The sequence below is a fragment of the Vespa crabro genome, chromosome 1, assembly GCF_910589235.1.
Source record: "Vespa crabro chromosome 1, iyVesCrab1.2, whole genome shotgun sequence".
Classification (NCBI taxonomy): Eukaryota; Metazoa; Arthropoda; class Insecta; order Hymenoptera; family Vespidae; genus Vespa; species Vespa crabro.
The window spans coordinates 16,402,258-16,423,177 of NC_060955.1; the positions used below are offsets into that span (position 1 = coordinate 16,402,258).

The window sequence follows — 20,920 nt, forward strand, 5'->3', positions numbered from 1 at the left end:
TGGTCGATATGTCGTTGGGCGTTGGTGATGGTGTTGTTGTTGTTGTTGAGCTATCAACGAGGGTGTGTACGTTGCCGAGAGTGTTGAGGACGAAGAGGATGTCACGGGAGAGAAGATCGAAGAAGAGATGGAATCGTGGAGATTTTGTAGATCGAGTACTCCCGTCTGTCCCTGCCCTCCGCGATGCACATTCTGCAACACATAAGGACAGAGACAGAGTCTTTTGTTAGCAACATATGTGCTATTATTATCTCTCTTTCTCTTTCTCTCTCTTTTTCTCATTCTGACACATTCGTTATATCTCAGTTCTATCAGATCCATTTTATCTTTCAAGGACAAGCACACACGTTCTGTTTCACTATCAATTTGTTAATCACATGTTTTTTACTTATTTTTTTTCTTTTTTTTTTAAGATTTTTTTGTTTATTTATTTTTTTTATTTTGCAGCATCAGAAGCATTGAAGGCAATTTTATGGGTTATGATGTTAAGATCGCGTCTTCGTATAATGGAGACGCTGACATGTGTCTCAAGCGGGAAAGCTCGCGACTTTGAATTCGTCGCGTACGCGTGATATTACGGACATAATATTGAAGATGAAACGATCAACAGTATGATACAGCTCTTTCTGGATTTCTGACTATCTTTCAAACATTTTCTGACATAGTAACGACTCGCAAAGAAGGAAAGGTGAAAGAGGGGAAAAAAGAGTGAGAGAGAGAGAGAGAGAGAGAGAGAGAGAGAGAGAGAGAGAGAGAGAGGGAGAGAGAGAGAAAGACAGAGACAGAGGGGAGAGAGAGATAGAAAATGTGTAAATGAGAAAAATTCGTGATTCGTAATTTCTCGAGGAAAAACCACAAAGCACGAGCACATTGTCGTCTGAGCGTCGAGTTTGCAGTTGGTCTGCTGTCGGTGACTGCCAGGTATTCTCTCTCAAATATTGACAAAGACAAATTCGCGATGGAACAATACGCGCAGAGCCGTATTGACTGCTCTTGAAAAGTACGTTTCGCACATGGTTATACACATATACACACGTACCTATGTACAAGTATATAAGAGTGTAAGTCGTTCTGGCATAGCTAAAAAAATTTTGTTTTTTTACATAATTTGCCGATCAACACGGAAAATCTTCTGATAGGATAGATAGATAAAAAAAAGAAAACGAACAATCGCATTTCCCAATTGTTTCGAACCGATAAAAATTTCTTCTAGAACAAGACAAACGGTTTGTAATGAATCGAATAGAATGAAAGTGGTCTTTCATAAGTTGAAATGTTAGACAAAAATCAATGAGAGAAGCGATCGAGAGCACGTTCGACGATTTTTCTTCTCGGCATGCCGAAAACGTATTGACGCGAAAACAGACATTTCGTTGTTGGCTTCGTTTTTCACCGTTCGTCTTTTATCGTTCTCCCCTTTTGCACTCAACGAACATAAAAGCGCGTTCTTGCGAGTGCACGATAACGTGTATTCCTCGTTTTACGTTGTACCTATACTACACAGTTAGGTGTATACACACGATTATTATTTGTCTTTGTTGCGAGCTTATCGCGAGAAGCTTACCGAAGGTTGACTGGTTGTTTGCAAAATTGTATTGCCTTTGGTTTTATTTGTTTTTATTTTTGTATATTTTTGAGAATTCGTCATTCGATTTTCTTCAGGTAAAAGAAGGAAGAAAACAATGAGATAAACAAAAAAGTGAACAACAAAATAAGATTATATGTTCTTTTCATAAAGAAGAAGAGAAATATTGTTTTTTGATTCTTTTCGAATAAAATAGGAAGAACGAGAAGAAAAGGAAAAAGACAAAACGAAGGAATAAACAAAAAAGTACTCCAAAATGGTTGATCACACCAGAATGAAAAGTTCTTTCAATTCAGAAAAAGAAAATGTATATGCATTTTTTTTTTTTTATTAAAAAATCATTCTCAATTTCTTCTCAAATAAATAAAAAATATAAGCAAATAAAACAAATAAGAAAATGGAACAAATAAGACAATATATAAAAAAGCTGATCGTATTAAGATTTAAATTTTTTTGCCGAATCCAGAAGAAGAAAAATTGTTCTTAGATTCTCTTTGAGTAAAAGAAGAAGTGTAAGACAATGACAAAGATAATGAGATAAACAAAAAAGTGAACTACCAAATGACCGATCGAATTAGTATGATAATTTCTATCCATTCAGAAGAAGAAAACGCATAAACGTAAAAGACGAAAGAGCATTTTTTTTTTAGCTAGGGAAAAAAGAAGAAGAAGAAAAAAAAAGAAGGAGAAGCAGTCCTCTTCAGGCACAGCGTAATAGCGTTTTACAGAGCGTTTTGTTGTTATGGACTTACCTGCGGTGATACTCCGAGCATCTTAAGAGAAGGTGGAACGTTGAGACCTTGTGGAATTTGTATGTGTCCGAAGTCCACGGTGAAGGCTTCACACCATACGCCAAAGTGGCCAATTTGATGGACTGTCAGATCTCCAGGTAAGGTTAAGACAATGGTTTTGCGATCATAACGTCGTAAAGGCTGTTCTTTTCCATTTTCATCAGGGACTCGAATTCCTTGAGGTGATGGTGATGGTCCGGCACCCACCCAGAATTTTGCATCTAAATTATATTGAAAAAGTTTTATTCTATTTTTTTTCCACGTATATTGTAACAATAATTGTAATACGATTTAGCTTTCGACAGTGTAAAAAGAAATTCAACATCATGTTGACAAAAGAAAATGACAATATTACTGATTGTAATTTGATCCTATTGTATTTTGATGAATAGAATTAAATTATGCAGAATAAAAAGTAATATTTGAGGAAAATTTTTTAACCAAGTCAAATGAGAAAGCTTAATGTGTTCTCACTAGGTCATTCATGAGACATACCAAATATTCAATAAAATTATGCTTACATTGTAACGAGGCAATTTCTATTAAATATCTCTTGATAAAATGTCGATAAAATTCTACATTAAATAATATAAAATTAAAACTTAATATCCGATCCAACAAAGAATGTTGGAATAATTTAAATGAAATTAAAAAAGTTGCAGAATTAATAATATTCTTCAAAATTCTTAATAAAATTTAAATCACGATGTAAAATATCGTTATTTTATGTCTAATTAAATAAATAGCATGATCACTAAAGATCCTCCTATGTTGAAGTGATCATGAGTAATTTAAAGAAAAGAAAAGTTATATATTTTATTAGCAAAATGTCATATATTTTTTATACGTTTCTGATTCTTTCTGAACAAGGACATTACAAGTTATCAGAACTAAGAATTAATGATTGATCGAAATTGCCAAATTTTCATTGCTTTACGTCTCAACGACGGAGAGAAAAAGAAGCAGCTGAAAAATGTTCTCATATAGCATTATTATCTTGATTAATGTACACTTCTACACCTTTCTCTGCTTGAAAAGTTTCTCGAGCTATCTCAAAAGTATGAAATTAAATTACTCGATCGATAAAATGCGCTGAGCTGTATCGAAAACGGTCGAAAGTTTCGACTTTTTATTGATGACCTCGTCGTAGAGTTTTATACTCTATTGTACTAACGAAGAAGGGAGGGATGAGTGAGCTTACCAGGTGCCTCTCCGTCGTAACTGAATCCTGGTATCAGAAGAGTCTGAGCATCTACGATAACGATGGGCTCTGAACTGACTCCGTGAACTCCGTTGAGAGCAGCCAATTTCTGTGGTTTTGGATAGTCGAAACCTCGTGGGATCCTTACGTCTCCGAAGTTGACCTAAAAAGTATTGTTCGTTGGAGAGATTATTTTCTCTTTTCTTCGGAGAAAAGCCAAAGATATGCTCTAATTGGAAAGAATCACGTATTACCGAGTGACCTTCGTGTCGGGAAAATATCGGTAATGTTGGATTTCCAAGGAAAAGATGCAAATGAGGAATACAATTAACCTTTCAAACGCACATAATTGCAGAATTACAATATATTAATAAATTTCATTTAGTTCAATGTGCTATATAACATTTGATAGTCATGATATCATGATAATGTTAAGTAATTAATAATTAGTAATTGTAATACTATAAAATCATTGTTATTGTCCCTTAATATGTATAATATATTTTTCTAAAAACTTTTAAAAAGAACATCATCCATTAAAGGATTAACAAATAATTTGATTTTAAGAAGAAACATTTGAATTTTAGAGGCAATGAAAATAAAAAGAGAAAGAAGAAAAGTAAGAGAGAAGATTAAAATTCGTATTTTAACCCAATTAACGTCATAATAGACACGTGTTTGAAGAAAATTCATGAGCTTCTATGCGAAATAATATCGTGTAAATCGAGATGGTAATTCAAGAACTTCGTTCCCGTTCTGTCACCATTGAGCTTATCGTTTGGCTCGAGTTATACGCTTGGCTATCCATGTATACACATGCGTATAAACACACATGCATAGACGTATGCATTTACGATGGACATCTCGTTTGTTCTACTCGGAATAAATTTACGGTTGTGCGTGTAACGCCAAGTACGTAAATCGATATTTCACGTTTTCACCAGCCGTAAGCTGCACTGTTTCCTTTCAAAGTCTTCGGAATTGTCGTTTGAATTAACGAATTTGTCTTTCGTGAATCGAGTACTGAGATCCGTTAAACACGAATAAATGAGAAAAATGCAAGAGAGAAAAAGAAAGAAAGAGGGAGAGAGAGAGAGAGGGAGGGAGAGAGAGAGAGAGAGAGAGAGAGAGAAAGAATGAAGAAAAAAGGAACTAATCAAATTTCGAGCTTCCAGCTCGAGCTTTTTCGTCCTTGTGACCACCGACGCTAATTCAATTTTTTCGATATAATAGAATAGTGCGGGTCGCACGTACAAAATGCACTTTCTGTGTCACGTTGACGCACGAGAAGAGGTGCAACTAAAAAAAAAAAATGAAAAGAGAAAAAATAGGAGATAGGAAAAAAGAGAAGAGATGAAAGAAGAAGAAGAAGGAAAAAGAAGAAGAGAAAGAAGAAGAAAAAAGAGATGACGAAGAAAAACGGAATCTAAGTCACGGTCGAGAAAGCTTGTTCTCTTTCACTTTAGCTATGTCGATTTACGGGCTGTTAATTATGCAACTCGTGCGAGTCGAGATCAAGTCGAAGGAACCATTTTTTTATACTTTTAACGTGAGAGTATCATGTACATTATAGTGCAAAAAATCTTAAATTATTCCATATTTTTTCATCTCTTTTATATTTGCTGTGCTCTAAATATTACTATCAAATTGCTATAACTGGAATAGAGAAAAATAGAGAAATGTTCTATTTCATACAAACGATATATGTGTGTGCGTGCGTGCGTGTGTGTGGGTGTGTAAATACATATGTAACGTGAAAGTTGTATCGAGAGAAGGTGATACCAGTTTTCATGACGGTAATGCAAGTACTGTAGACGACGTTGAAGGTCATGAACGTAAAAGAGAGAAAAAGAGAGAAAACAAGAAAGATATCAAGAAATTCATTACTTACAGCAAATTCGTCGCACCAAACTGAGAACCATTTGATGCTATTCAGGGTCTTACCATCAGGCAAGGTCAATGTGATGTCCTTTCTCCGATATCGTTTTAACACGCTTGCCCTGTCGTAAAAATTAAATAATAAGATCAAAAAAAAAAAAAAAGAAAAAACGTAGGTTTGGTATGTGAATGAATATATATTTGAATAATACTTTCTCTATGTATATTTATTTATTTAACTTACGTTCCACGTTCGTCTCGCACTCTAAACCCATTAGAATTGGGGCTCTTGGTATTTCCGGCATAGAAGAATGCAGCTAGAAAAAAAGAATGTGGTAATATTTTAAAAGTTTATCAATCCGTTTCCTCTCTATCAATTATTAATCGTCTTCCTTATTTATATTCTTATTTATTAATTATCATTCGTCGTCGATTGGCGCTAGTAGTCGATGCCAACAGTTTCGCAAGGATACATTACGTGCTGTGTTTAATTTTATAAGTTACCCGAGACGAGTGAGAGTATTCACGTTCTCATTTCGCTTTTATTTTACTTTCTGTCAAAGAGGAAGTCGATTTCACTGTTCGACAGAAGTTAAAGACAAGCTCAAATTTATCTTTTACTTTTTCTTCAAGAAAATCCGATTATTTTATCTAATGAAAACGTGCTCTGATAAGGCTTCGATTTTATAACGAACGATTTTATCTAAAAGCACGAGAAAAAATTGAAAAGCTCTGATAACTATATAAAGCATATTTCATTGAAAAATTATGTTTATTATATTTTATAAATTTATGAAAATAATATCTACATAACGAATGATCGTCGACTTCATTGGTTATGTTGATGTTGTCGTTTTGGGAAAGTTTTACGAAAGAAGAAATCGATTAGCTTAAGCGGGGAAAGTCTCTCCATTTTTCTGGTAGCATCCGCTTTTTCGATTGGACAGATCACTTTCAAGGCGAGGATATTCCATTCGAATATTCGTTTCTCGTTTCTATTTACGATAATTTTGTGAAAGTTATTTACACGTATGTCTATAGTGATTTTTTTGAATAATGATTTCTATCGAATCGATCGTTTATATTTTTTATTTAGATTTATTTCGTAGATTCATTAATTAGTTTTCTTGTTATAGATACAAATTAAAAGACTATGAATAAATGGAAACTGGTTGAATGAGCAAGAACGAAGTCGTCGAGTAAACGTTGATTAGTTGTTTGCATCTCGGGAAAGATTTATAAAATATCGATAACGATCGATAGCGATCGATTATTTACGGTACGTTAATTAAGAATTATTTTTATTCGAAACGTAGGATTAAATTGAATCGAAGCAACTTAGAATAGTGACAATTATAACGATCGAAATTAATTTAAAATCATGTTATATTCGATAACAACGTATTCGATTTCAAAATTGATTAGATTTAAAGGAAATGCGTTATCTGTCGTATAGTAAACGTTCTATAATAATGCGTAAGAGGTAGGATCGATGATACGAACCTGGTCCTTCTCCGTCATAGGTAAAGTCCTTGATGAAGAGGGTCCTTCCGTCTACGGCATAAACTTCGCCACTGACGCCATGGTGAAGTTCGGACAGCTTGCCAATCAGCTTTCCATAATAAGCTCCGTCGCATAGCTCTGCAGAGAAAATTAATTACCTTTAGTTAATTAACAAAGTAATCGTTCTTCTATCCTAATCTAAGAGAAACAATGAACTTTCTGTTTTGTCAAAGACAATGTATGTTTGACGATATTTGATGATCGATTTATTTGTTTATTTTCTATGTATACGATAATATTGCAATAAATAGTTTTTAAACAAAATAACGTTAAAGTATATTACGATATAATGTTAAAGTAGATACGATATAATACGAATTGTAAAATAATAGGTAAGATTAGATAAAAATATATCGATAAAACGATGAATTTCAATGAATATCGATAAAATGATGTTTACAAGGGAATAATGAAGTTCGTAAGGAAAGTACAAGAAAATAAAGGGAAAAGAGAAATAGAGATATACGATCGGTTTGTATTTTTCCATAAAAAAGAAAACCGGTCGAGTAGGTACCTACATATAATGAATAAATATATTGGATCGATCGGACTAGTTGGAATAATAAATCGCGTTTGGATGGCTTGACGATAGCTAACGGTAGACATCCGTAGTAAACGTCTTCGCGTTGATACGGCATCCAAGATTAATTTCCGTGTGCCTGGAGTTCTAGGAGAGACATAGGAGACCTAAAAGGGGAAGTGGGAGTATCGGAGGTAGAAGGGATCGTTACGAATATTGTCGGGGCATGCAAAACTGGCTTCCACGAATGTTTCTCTGTCCCGTATTTGGTGAATCGGCACGCAGGACAGATCGTGTTGGTGAGGATCGCGGAGACACGGAATGCTAGTCATCTCTTCTTAGAGCTAAAGCTCCGTTGAAATCTTAGGTGATTATTCGCAAATTTAAATTTGAACTTTTAGTTCGATTATTCGCAAATTCACATTTGAACTTTATTTTGAACCAATTGAACTTTTTTTTTTTAGTTTTCAACGGAATATCGTTTTTAATGAGTATCGATTACGATTTTAATCGTTAGGTTTGAAAAAACAACAGTAGATAGGATGTTCTTAAGTAATTAATGAATTTCAATGAATCTTTCGATTCGGCAATAATAAGTAGATTCGAAGATAAATTATCGATGGAGTAATCTATAATTTTGATCTCTATTCAGTAATTTCTAGGACAAACTCATCGTTGAAGCTTTAAATGCCTTGCCGACCTAAATTTTCCAATTGAACTAATTTTTAATTTTCAAAGGAATCATTTTTAACGAGTACTGGTTTTGATTGTAATCATTTGTTTTAAGAAAACAATTGTTAATTGGGATGTTATTAATCAATTAATGAATTTCTATTTCGATAAGGATAATTAAATTGACAAGAATATTACTATCGATATTTATATTATCTATATCCATTCACTAGTTTCTTAAAAATAAACGATAGATATCATTTTCAGAAAATACTGATTTTGATCTTACTCATTAGTTCTGAAATAACAATCGTTAATTGATATATTCTTAATTTAATTAATAAATTTTGATGAATATTTTTCTTCAATAAGGATTATTCAATTCAGGAATAAATTATTATCAAAATATTTATCGGCAAAATGATCTATATTTTTGATTAACTATTTTTTTAGTTAAACAACTAATCCATATTTGATCTCTTTCAATGTATCTAAGAGAGAGAAAGAGTGACGAATCGTGTTAATATCTCTTCCGTTATTTAGCCGAAATAGAGTACGTTGGAAACGAACGAATGAGCGCGCATCCGCTTTAGAAATCCATTTAAATTGAATTCGATCGTACTTGAACAGGCGCGTAACTTGTTCGGCGCACCGTTACGGGACTCCTCGTCGAACATAGAAACGTCGAGAGATCGGGAAGATTGACGCTTGATCGCGAATAAATCGAAAAACACGACAACGCTTTGGTAAGTATCCTTTTGCTATCGGCTTCGGGAAAAGGAAAGGAAAGAACTAAAAAAAAGGAAAAAGAGATAGAAAAAGAGAGAGAGAGAGAGAGAGAGAGAGAGAGATGGGGGAGAAAAAATACAAAACGTTGTACGATTCTAGGCGGATCTACTGTGGAAAATTGGCTGAATGCTTGCGGAGCAACCGAGCAGCCATTTACGGGCGCATATCTTTTCTTTCTTTCTTTCTCTTTCTCTATCTCTCTCTTCCTCCCTTTCTGTGCCGTTAAATGTCACGTGTAATCACCGATGTAACGTATGGGACATACGTATGCTTCCTCGTAGCGATGGTATTTGATAATTGGATAAAAATGACGTAGACAAGGTCGATCGGTTGTTTAGTTTCGAAGTACATAATCCCGATGATTTCTTCCATTTAACGAATATGTCTAACGTATCAGATTGATGTTTTCTTCGGGCTAAGATAGTTATGATCCTGGAAATAAATAGCTATATCGTTTGTACATTTTTATATCCTTTTTAAAATTCTCTTCTTTTCATATGTTATATGTATTTTTTACGGACACATCTCTCTGTACAGTAAATCAAGTATTTTTACTGTTCTGGACGTGTGTCTACAGATAGTAGCGAAAACATTTTACTATTCTGGACGTATATCTGTGCATGGTTTTGGTTTTGATTGCGTGTCTGTAGTCTATTCCGATATAGCAGTTTACTCTGAACTTTGGACTGAGATTTTTTTTTTGTGTTTTATCTTATTTTGATATTGAATTTCTAACAGAATTTAGTTTCTCCAAAACTTATTCGTGCGTGATCTCAGTAGTCATATATTGACTTCTCTTTCTAAGCGATACATCTCTAATAATCAAGCATTTCATTTATATTTAATAAGTTTATAATATATAGCTTATTATATTTATATTAAAGTAGTTCGTTTATAATATATAACTGAAGTTATTATTAATTAATTTTATACAACAACGTTCAAGATTTATACAATATCATATTGAACAGCTTTTTAAAATAACAAATTAAAATTAATACAATTAATAAATTATTAATTAATATCCTGTTCATTGTTTAGTAAAAGTTCGATTACATGTATCAATGTTATGACACATCAGATAGTTGCAAATGATTAGAAAATTCGACCTATTTTTATCATATCAGTTGAAAACATTTCTTTAATCGTTATTATTCTTAGTATATTTAACTTGAAAATAATAAATAAACAAAAGTAAAATGAATAAACTTTGTGTTAATAATTCTCTAATAATTATTTCGATTATTATACAAGAAGAAACCTAAAATTTGTTATTTTTATGGGTATTAATCTTCTGTATTATAAAGTTAACACTGTTATGACAATAACAATTTGTTTTTAAACTCTTGAATGACCTTTCTGATGTGACATTTCATTTAATTAATAAAACAGATCACCAGAAAATAGTTTTATTTCAAATTTATTTTGAAACTATACGTGTATGTACACATATACATGACATTAAAAGCAGAAAAAATTAGATTAGCGATCAAAGAAATTAAATGATAGTGCAACTAGATAAATTAAAGAGTTAAGCGATAATTCGATTTAAAGGGACGTTCAATTTGATCATTTAAACTTATTGATACTAGAGAAGGCTCATTTCTAATTGTCCTAGGTAATGCCTATAAATCGACGAATAAAACGTTTCATACGACTTTAAATAACGCGCTCCATTAATTAATCTGCTTACAGATCGATCGTATTATACATGAGGAAGGGAACGAGATCAGAATATAATAGACTTTTACGTTATAATTGTTATGGGAGGTGATAATTTGCGATGAAAAGTTTAAGCAAACAGTAGAGAGTTACAGAGCTAAAGATAGATAGATAGATAGATAGATAGATAGATGGATAGATAGATAGATAGATAAATAGATAGATAGATAGATAGAGAAAGAGAGAGAGAGAGAAATGGAGAATATTCATTGTAAAATATATTTTTCAATTTTTGATAAATTAGTCAACAAACTATGCTTTCAATCGTTACATGCAACTGTAATTATAATTCTGATACATATATTAAATCTGTACTGCGTCGGAATGATTTAACTTTTTCACAAATATCGATTGTGTTCTTTTTGAGTATACATGTTGTATTGTATCGAATACCAACGTTAAAGATACACGTGTCTCTGCGTATAGAGAATGATATTTTACAGGGTACGTGCTTCGAATTCTATTAACGAAAGCAGTTGGTATCCAATGATCGATCGATCTGTCGAATGATTTATCGGTCGATCTACGTTTACGATAAGGATAAATATCTTGAAAGATATTTGTTTGTTATTCTTGTTAGTAATAAATTATTGTTAGTAACAACTTAGTACAAAGTTAGATACAAATGCATTCGAAATATTTCTCTATGCCATTTTTAACCAATGGTAGAAGGTCTTAGATCGATCGAGAGTTCAAAGACGTTGGAAAATAGGAACGTTCGAGCGACTCTTTCGTTTTCGAGAGAGTAAAGCGAGAACAACAACCGGGTCGTGAGGATTACTCGAGATGAAATGGAACGCCGAAAACCCAAGGGAGAAAGGAATAGCGAAGAAAAGGAATCGGACAAAAAGATAAAAGATAGAGGGACAAAATGGAGAAAGAAGAAAGAAAGAGAGAAAGGACACACATAATGGGTAGGTGAATCGTCTAACGTGATGGACAGAAAAATTGGTTAGGCTTTGTAAATCTTTTTTCTCTTTAAAAACTATACTACACAAAGAATCATTGTTTTTTTTTAATGCATTTTTCTAAACTTATTATTAAAGTCATGATCACGTTATAAAGCTCATCCTATATACAAATATAGTTATTAAATATATACATATATATAGGTATGTACAGGTATAATTATAATATATATATGTATGTATAAATAGTCATATATATTACATATAAACATGAATATGTATATTTATACATATATTATATATATAAATATATAATTATAAATATGTGTGTGTGTGTGTGTGTGTAAGAGAAATATAAACATATATCTACATATGAGATGAGCTTTAACTATATTTATATAAAATATACGCGGATTATATATGTCAAGGAGACTTCTGACATTTGCAGAGACGAAGGAGAAAGCAGAAAGTGGAGAGCGTAATTGGCAAAGCTCCTTTATGATACGCCGTCCGTGTCGCAATGATCTACAACAACTGGCAAGTTCTCCAAAGAAAACGATTGCTTGTTTTTGGGACTGATCGATTTTATGTTGATGCGTCATCGACGCGATTTAATTCGACGTGTGTGATCGGAGTTATGTAAAACGCTGATGAACTTCGTAAGAGGATATTGCTGGCTGATGAACTTATTTCCGTAGAAAAAAAAATTGCAATTGTCTATTCAATGTCTTCGAATTTGCATGACATGCACGAGCATTAGATTCAAATGGATCTTCAAATTCGTTTGTTTGCCATTAAAACAAATTCTTTTGTATCTTTCTTCTTTCTCTGTTTTCTTTTTCTCTTTTCTTCTTACATTTTTCTAAATTATTTTTTTCTGAACGCTCTGCTCTTGTTCTCTTTTTTTTTTTGAATACTGATGTTCCATCTCTGTTTTAACAATATAAGCATTATTATGGACAAAGACTCCATAAATAGGGTTATAAATATTAATGAGAAGGTATAATATTATTCATCATTTTTGCGCATGAATTCGAATGAATTTGCAAGATAAAGCGATAGGAAAAAAAATTAACGTACTAAAGGATACTACGCGATTAGAATTGACGAGAAAATATGAATTCTTTCCGGGAGAAACGAATTCGGAAATAATACTTTATAATTCTGTAAAACGTTATTTCATTTTCAAGAAATTCCATTAAATTTATTTCTTTAGAAATATTTTCGAAGTAGGGAAGCTTCTTTATTTGTCTTTTTTTTTCATGTAGGTGACATTCAAATCTCGTTTGTTTAATTTCGTTGTCTCATTCTCGTCCTCGTCGTCGTTGTTGAGCCGGCACTTTCTCTATAAAGCTTTAAAATGGACCTTACGTCATAGTGGTTTCCGACCACGTGTGCATCCCATTAAGACGATAATCCTGCTCACAGTTCGTAAGCTAATCGACGAACATATTATGGATATAAATTTCGTAACCTTCAGGATCATTGTATTGCCGCTCCTCGCGCGAATAAAAAGATTCTTGAGGAATCGAAATATAATTGTAAAGTTACACGCTTATATATCTGTATTTTTTAATTATTATTTATTTCTTTGACACAAATTTACTTGTTTCTTAATTCATGTCTAAAGATTAATATCTCCTAAGTATTAATTATGCTTATAACATTAGTACAATATAAATTATATATTTCATCTTATATAATGTTTTTTTTTTTTAAATGCGAGAAAAAGTTTCATTATAGAAGATTAAAAAGTTCCGAACAGTATATAAAATTTTCGTCACGAAGTATTAACATCTCGTGGAATGATTTAAAGGAGTATTACGATCAAGTCGTTACGCCTTTCAATTTCTTACAGGCTGTAATTAACGACGTTTTGTTTTTGTCTGTGAATACAACGTTTCCTGTGTCTACGGTCAACACCATTATTTCTCATTATCACCACAATCGTCAAAATCATAGTAATTATTATTATTATTATTGTTATTATTTTTATTATTATTATTATTATTATTATTATTATTATTATTATTGTTATTATTATTATTATTATTATTATTATTATTGTTATTGTTATTATTATTATTATTATTATTATTATTATTAGAAAGGACGATAGAGGTTGACCAACTTTGTAGTGGATTTTCGATTGATTCGAGTTTTATGTCGATTGTATCGAATAACTTTCAAGAATGAGGAGAAGAAAAAGGAAGAAGAAAAGAAGCAAGCAGAGATTGGGAAAGTCGTACGAGTATGAGAAACAGAGCGAGGAATCTCTGAAGAGGAAGAAGCCGAATCGTGTACGTAATTAATTTCGACAATTAGCACGCTCGAAATCACCCAGTAACTATTTCGTTCATGTTCGTCATGCTAGTCGATGCTATCAGATGCTACGGGACGATTCTTTTTTCTTCTATTTTTATTTCTTTCATAGAATGAGTCCTTCTTTTCTACGAGAAGAATTCGTTAAATCGTCGATAGAAAGCCACGGATTTGTTTCTACAAATAATAAAAGTGAATCGTGAAAATGTCATGAATCACGTTCAACGATAATTTCGACGTTTTTTTGGAATTCGATAGATTCGATGGCCTAGCAAATGTAAAATTTGTATCCTCTTTTGATGAAAATATCGATGTATAGATAAGGAAAGACAGATAGATATATAGATAGATAGATAGATAGATAGATAGATAGATAGATAGATAGATAGATAGATAGATAGAGAGAAAGAGAGAGAGAGAGAGAGAGAGAGAGAGAGAGAGAGAAAGAGAGAGGAAGATTACTCACGTGCGAGAAAGATGAAAAAGATCGCTAGGACGAGTCCGATCGTAGAGCGCCGATCTGAAGGCGATGTTGTTGGTGATCGTGTCGTCATGGCGTCTTCGTCGTTACTGCCGTCGAAAGTCGACGTCGCGGATTCAGGTTACTTTGTCGATCCCACTACGATCACCGGCTCGCCTTGCTTCACCTTACTTCTATCCCTTTCTCCCTGTGGTCTTTGATCTTACTCCCTCTCCGAATCGCGAGCTCTCAAAAGAGAGAAAGAAAAAGAAAGAGAGAGAGAGAGACAGAGAGAGAGAGAGAGAGAGAGAGAGAGAGAGAAAGATAAAGAGTGAGAAAAAGATAGTAGTACGTCTCTTTCTTTTCTTTCTCGCAGTTCTTAACAAGTTACTGCTAGCTTCTCGTTCAAAAGTATAGCCTTCTTTTCTTTCCCCTGGATAATTTTGATTCTTCTTTCTTTTCTTTTTTTCTTTTTTTTTGCTTTTTTTTTTCCTTTAGGAATCCTGCTTCTTATCCTTCCTCTCCCACCACTATCCACCACAGAAGGGAAGAGAGACAAAGGGAGTCGGTCGTATTTCGTGTTGTTTGCATCATGCGAGCAACGGCGTGCCACTCTCGGGATATCTAGGCTGATAAATGACGAGTCTCACAGTATAACGCGGTCGACTCGAGCAATCTGCTCATCTTCTCTTGCGATAGGTCCCTCATCGTCATCCGTCGACTTGCAACCACGGTTGGCTTCCTTCGAAGTAATATTTTTACTTTTTATTTCTCTCTCTTTTTTCTGTCTGCTTTATTGTTTTACGTTTTAAAGAGCGAAAAAAATGACCTTGAAATGTTGTTACTTTCACGATCGAATTAATAATTGTTCGAATTACTTCGAACGATGAAATAATTCGGAACAAATTGGAATTTGTTGATATTTAACTCTTTAATGCATGGACTTGTTTATATGATTAATATGCATGATTGGTATACATTATACCAAGTAAATATTGAAACGGAAATAATGAAAAAATTACAATAATATAATTTCTTTTACGAAATTTAACATTAAATTGTTCGGTTGTTTGTTATTAGAAAGTTTCTATCGATTTCTATCTCCAATGAGATACAAAACTGAAATAATTTATTAAATTAGAAAAAAATGTGAGTAAATATAAAAAAATAGAAAAACTTCGTCAAATGTCTCGTTGTAATAGATGCGCGAAATTAAACGTTTTTAGTATCGTTATACATGAACTAACATGTTTTCATACATGTATGCTAGTATAGAAATGATATGAATTCAATACATTAACTTCATTAACATATTGTAATTTTGAAATCGCATAAATTTAAGTTTAAATTAAGTTTAAAATAAATTAAATTTAATTAATAATTTACTTCTAAAATCATTTTCTTTTTCCTCTTCTAATATACATATTATTTACGATTGTATGTAGATACACATATGTATGTATTGTACATATTAATACTATAAATGTTACATAAGAAATTTATAAAAATATTACAATTATGAAACCATATACATTTGAAAACTTAAAAATCCACTTTAAAGTTCTTCTCTTTTAACATACATACTTCTCATGATTTTATATACTCATGTATATGTTAATATTAAATCACATTAAATTTATTAATATGTTGTAATTCTGCAATCTATGTATGTTCTTAAAAATTTTTAAATCCACTCCTAAACAAAATAGAGAGAGAGAGAGAGAGAGAGAGAGAGAGAGAGAGAGAGTGAGAGAGAGAGAGAAAGAGAGAGAGACAGACAGAGAGATAGAGGGAGGGAGAGAGAGAGACAGAGTGAGAGGGAGAGAGAGAGAGAGGGAATCATTCCTCTCGTTTTCCTTTTAATACATTGTACATACTTCTCACGATTTTATGTACACCTGTATATTACACGAGAAGTGCGAATAAAAAAGGCGGGAAAGAAATGAAAGCTTGCTTATTGAGCGTCAGGAGAATACCCTAAGGGAGATTTATGGAAGCGATTACACGCGTCACTTGTTCATTGTCTTTCATAACAATAGCTAGATTACACTTCTACCGCACGTGTCAAGTCTTGCAGGGTCCGGTAAGCGGACCGCAAGGATCTTTCTTGTTCCTCTCCCCTCCCCATCCTCCTCCACCTTCACCTTCTTCTTCTTCATCTCCACCTTCTTATCATAGAATACACTCTCTTCGTGTACCTCCTCCACCCGTTGATATATCATTATATATAATCTCACCTCTCTGGCGTTATGACTTAGTAATTACGGAATTACGGGAATAATTATGAGAGAAGAGGCTCGAGATCGGCGCGTCTGCTGGCTTTATAACCAACAAAAGCGCATTATTACGGTATTATGGTGCCGATTACGAGAACGAAAACGAGGCCGGCATGTCGTACCTCAACTTCTGCGTTTTGGCATTATTATTATTATTATTTTTGTTATATGAAACGATATATTCGAGAAAATCTATACCAATGAAGATCTTTCTTGGAGAGATCTTGGAGAGATCTTGGAGAGATCAATACGTCGATCTTGAGATATCTAGAAATGATGATGATGATGATGATGATGATCAAAACTAAGTTAAGAAAAAGTTGCATTAGAAGATTCTCTTTTTCATTTCGCAAGCTAGGTAAAGAGAACTATGATCATCTTTCTTAGAAAGCTTCAACCAAGATGGAATCAAAAGAGTATTGTGGCGTTGCTGTTTCGTGGTTAGCGTTACTGCTACTCATTTTTTCATGGCTCGACTGATATGCGGGCCGTTTGTTGTTTATCGCAGAAACTAAGAGGTGTCCAACCTACAAACCGCCTTTTCCTTTACCTCGAGATCCCATAATCGTGTATCGTCATTCGTGCGATACGTTTCCTGCTTCTCCTTCTTATTTTCTTTTTTCGATTGAAAAAGATTCTATCGATTTGAACGAACAATAAGAATTTCATACTTGTTATTTTATCTGACAACATACATGGATTTGTTATTTTGTCTTTTTCTTTTCGTTTTGTTATCTTTTTTTTTTTTCTTTTTGAAAACAATCGTTGATCAATCTCGACGTAAGAGAACAGAAGTACAAGCGTACTACGTATGCGAAGTACCGTATTTGAAAGTGAAATCGGTATCACGGAAAAAGAACGTTACGTATGTTAGGCGTGTAATTGAAGGTATCGTGCAAGGAAACGTTAGATAGACTTTTGACGTACGTGAGAAACGTCCGTGGGGACGGTCGAAGGTGAACGTTTTCCTTTTTAAACAAATCTGGGATAGAATATATTTGCGCTTTGAATGGATCGAAAGAACTTGTAAATAGTATGACAAGGTGAAGATTATCTAAATAAGACGTTATCAATGACGTATGTTAAAATTATCTATTATCATCTGCAATATATTCTTTAACAATCTCAAAGTATATAATCACCTTACCATTACTTTCAATTTCCTTTTCCGTTTCTCCACACCGGATATTTTTCTTTAATCATTTAACTTTTCCTTTCGAATGAACGTTCTACGAGAAAGTCTTTAAAGTAGTTAAAAAATTTCGCTTCTTTTTTGAGCCTTTTCGATTTAAATGTCTCAGTCCTTCTTTGAAGGTATAAGAAGCCATCGTAACGGTTATGCGCGTAATACGAGACTGTCGTTAGTCACGGGAGCGTTAATGTTATTGCGCTTCGTCGTCGTCGTTCGTCGTCCTCGTCGTCGTCGTCGTCGTCGTCGTCGTCGTCGTCGTCGTCGTCGTCGTCGTACGGATTGTGTATTCATGAGTTTCGCGACACATAATGCGAAAGTGCTTGGAAGTAGGTAGAGAACTCGCCACCGACGAACTAGCACTATCTATACTTACGTATCTATCCTCGCTTGCTTCTAGTATATATTAACTACTACTATTACTCGTACTACTACTGCTACTACTACTACTGCTACTACTACTGCTACTACTACTACTGCTACTACTACTGCTACTACTACTACTACTACTACTACTACTACTACTACTACTACTACTACTACTACTACTACTACTACTACTACTACTACTACTACTACTACTACTACTACTACTTCTACTACTTCTACTACTACTACTATTACTATTACTATTACTATTACTACTACTACTACTACTACTATTGCTGCTACTACTACTATTACTATTATGATGCGATGATGATGCTATAGCTATGTCTCGGGGCCGGTAGAGAAGAGGAGGAGGACTTTCGCTGGCGTTGCCATTACGAACGCGCTGGGTCGAAGCCTTTGATGCGAAGTTCGTGCGTCTCCGTGAGAAACCGCACATTTTCATTTTTTTTTCTCTTCCCCTTCTACTCTCTCTCTCCCTCTCACTCTCTTTCTCTCTCTCTCTCTCTCTTTCTCTTTCTTTATCTCTCTTTTATTTTTCTTTCTTTTTCTCTCGCTCTCTTTCTCTATACATAATATATATATATATATATATATATATATATGTATATATATATTTATCTTTATATCTCTATCTCTATATTGTTTTATAGAGAGCATAGAAAAATGAAAAGCGCGTGGATGTCCCTAGAATTTCACGAAGGAGATGTGAGAATAATAGATATTATTTATCCTCAACTTTTGAAATATGTAAATAAATTCTTGTTATTTTATTATTTCCGAGAATGCTTTCATTTTTTTTCTCTTTTTAATGCGTTAAACATTACTTGTTATCCAGATTAAGTTTATGTATATATATATATATATAAATATATATTCTTATGCATATATATTATATATAATTTGAAGTATGTATCTTGAATGTTTACAAGTTAGTTGCGTTTAGAATGGAATGTTTGGAGTACATACGAACTCGTAGGTACTCTCGATCGACGAACACTCCTCTTCAACCCTCTTCTCTCTTTCTCACTCTCTCTTTCTCTCTCTCTCTCTCTCTCTTTCTCTTTCTCATGCCATGTTAACTTTCAAGAAAGACTTGATTTATTCCATGGAGAGTTCGGATAGTTCACGCGTAGTTCAGCCAACTTGATACTGCTTCTCATCTTGCTCCATGGAAGTACACGCTTGAGACAATGAACATTTCTATCGACTTTCTGTAATTAAGAAATACGTTTTAATAAGGATTATGAACGTAAGTAAATTTTGTAGACAACAGATATATCGTAGCATACGAGAACACACGCATATAAATTAAATCGTATGTACATATAAACGATAACGTGTTATATATATATATATATATATATATATATTTATATATATATATATATATATATATGTATGTATATATACATATAAATGAAAATATGATTTGTTTTCTATCAATAGATCGAAGTCGTCGTAATTTCTTCGTGACGATTCACAAAAACATTTGCAATACGCTCGTAAGAAGATTCGTATGCGTTAAGGTCCGTTCAACCGTTTAATTCTTTTCACGTTTATAAGAATGTACATAGTCGCTATAAATACGTATAAAAGCGCGTACTCATATACGTGAACATGAACGGCGTTGCATAAAAAGATACTTATGCATGCACGGACGCATTCATCGGAACGCTGACACGACGAAAGGCGAAACAATGAATATGATTGCTCGGATAAAATTATTTTGAAAGATCCGTTGATCTTGGACGATCAAGCTCAATGAGTCGTCCTTTACAAGATTTCCGTAAGTAAGTAAATATGTATGTTCGTATATACATATATATATATATATATATATATATATATATATGTACAGATTCGAAGAAGATTATGCGTTCGCATAATCCCATTAACTGACGTTGCAAATCTTCGAAGTGCAACGTCAATGACAGATGGTCCGAATGAAACAGACCGGAAAACGTTAAGCGAATTCGTTCGTTCATTCGTTCGTTTGTTCGTTCGTTCATTCGTTGTTAGTATAACGTTGCAAAAACGATGCGATCTTACGTAATAAAGTCGCTTCTTCTGCCGCAACCTCGAGAAAATCTCTACATAAGTATGTATGTATGTACGTGAGAACGGGGTTTCCTTAGGCCGTCTTCGAGGTATTTTATTTAAATTCGTTGAATATTCCGGTTCTTTTACTCGAAATTAAAATAAGTTTAACGTTCGAAAATGCATTCATTTGTCGCGGATATGAGTGAACAGTACTTACGTATTTTATAAATAGTAACTTACGTTTTATTATATTTAATACAATTTTTTGTTATTATTATTATATAAGATTTAAGTATTGAATATATTCCAATCGTTTTTTTACTTAAGTTTAAAACGAGTTTGATGTTGATCCAAAAGATAGGAAATATTTTCTCCCGAAAATATATATATATATATATATATATATATATATATATATAATATATTTTATTAGACATTACTATAATTATCTAAGACTTAAATGTTTCTTTAATTCTTTTGTTACGAACGTGTGACATACATACGATACAAGTAAGTATTTGTTTTATACGGACCGAACCTACCAAGTTTTTACTATTATCGCACTCTTCTAAGCATCTCATCGATTTTCTAATTCCCTAGTGGATACCGTT

General features: G+C 33.1%; 1 protein-coding gene across 4 annotated transcripts in view; it reads right to left on the reverse strand.

The window, feature by feature from the left end:
• The window catches only part of LOC124432822 (protein Skeletor, isoforms B/C), a 23,795-nt gene extending 8,642 nt beyond the window's left edge, over positions 1-15,153 (reverse strand). Inside the window, exons 1-7 of one of the 4 annotated variants that reach the window (XM_046982096.1) lie at positions 14,418-15,153; positions 6,959-7,096; positions 5,700-5,772; positions 5,469-5,577; positions 3,578-3,740; positions 2,338-2,597; positions 1-192 (exon numbers count right to left, since the gene is read on the reverse strand). The exon at positions 1-192 is cut by the window's left edge and continues 2,451 nt beyond it. In XM_046982096.1, the coding sequence (XP_046838052.1) occupies positions 1-192; positions 2,338-2,597; positions 3,578-3,740; positions 5,469-5,577; positions 5,700-5,772; positions 6,959-7,096; positions 14,418-14,505 (1,023 nt within the window). In that variant the 5' untranslated portion in view covers positions 14,506-15,153. The remainder of the gene's footprint in view (positions 193-2,337; positions 2,598-3,577; positions 3,741-5,468; positions 5,578-5,699; positions 5,773-6,958; positions 7,097-14,417) is intronic. The other 3 variants (XM_046982093.1, XM_046982094.1, XM_046982095.1) reach the window with 3 other exon arrangements.
• Positions 15,154-20,920: the final 5,767 nt, after the last annotated feature.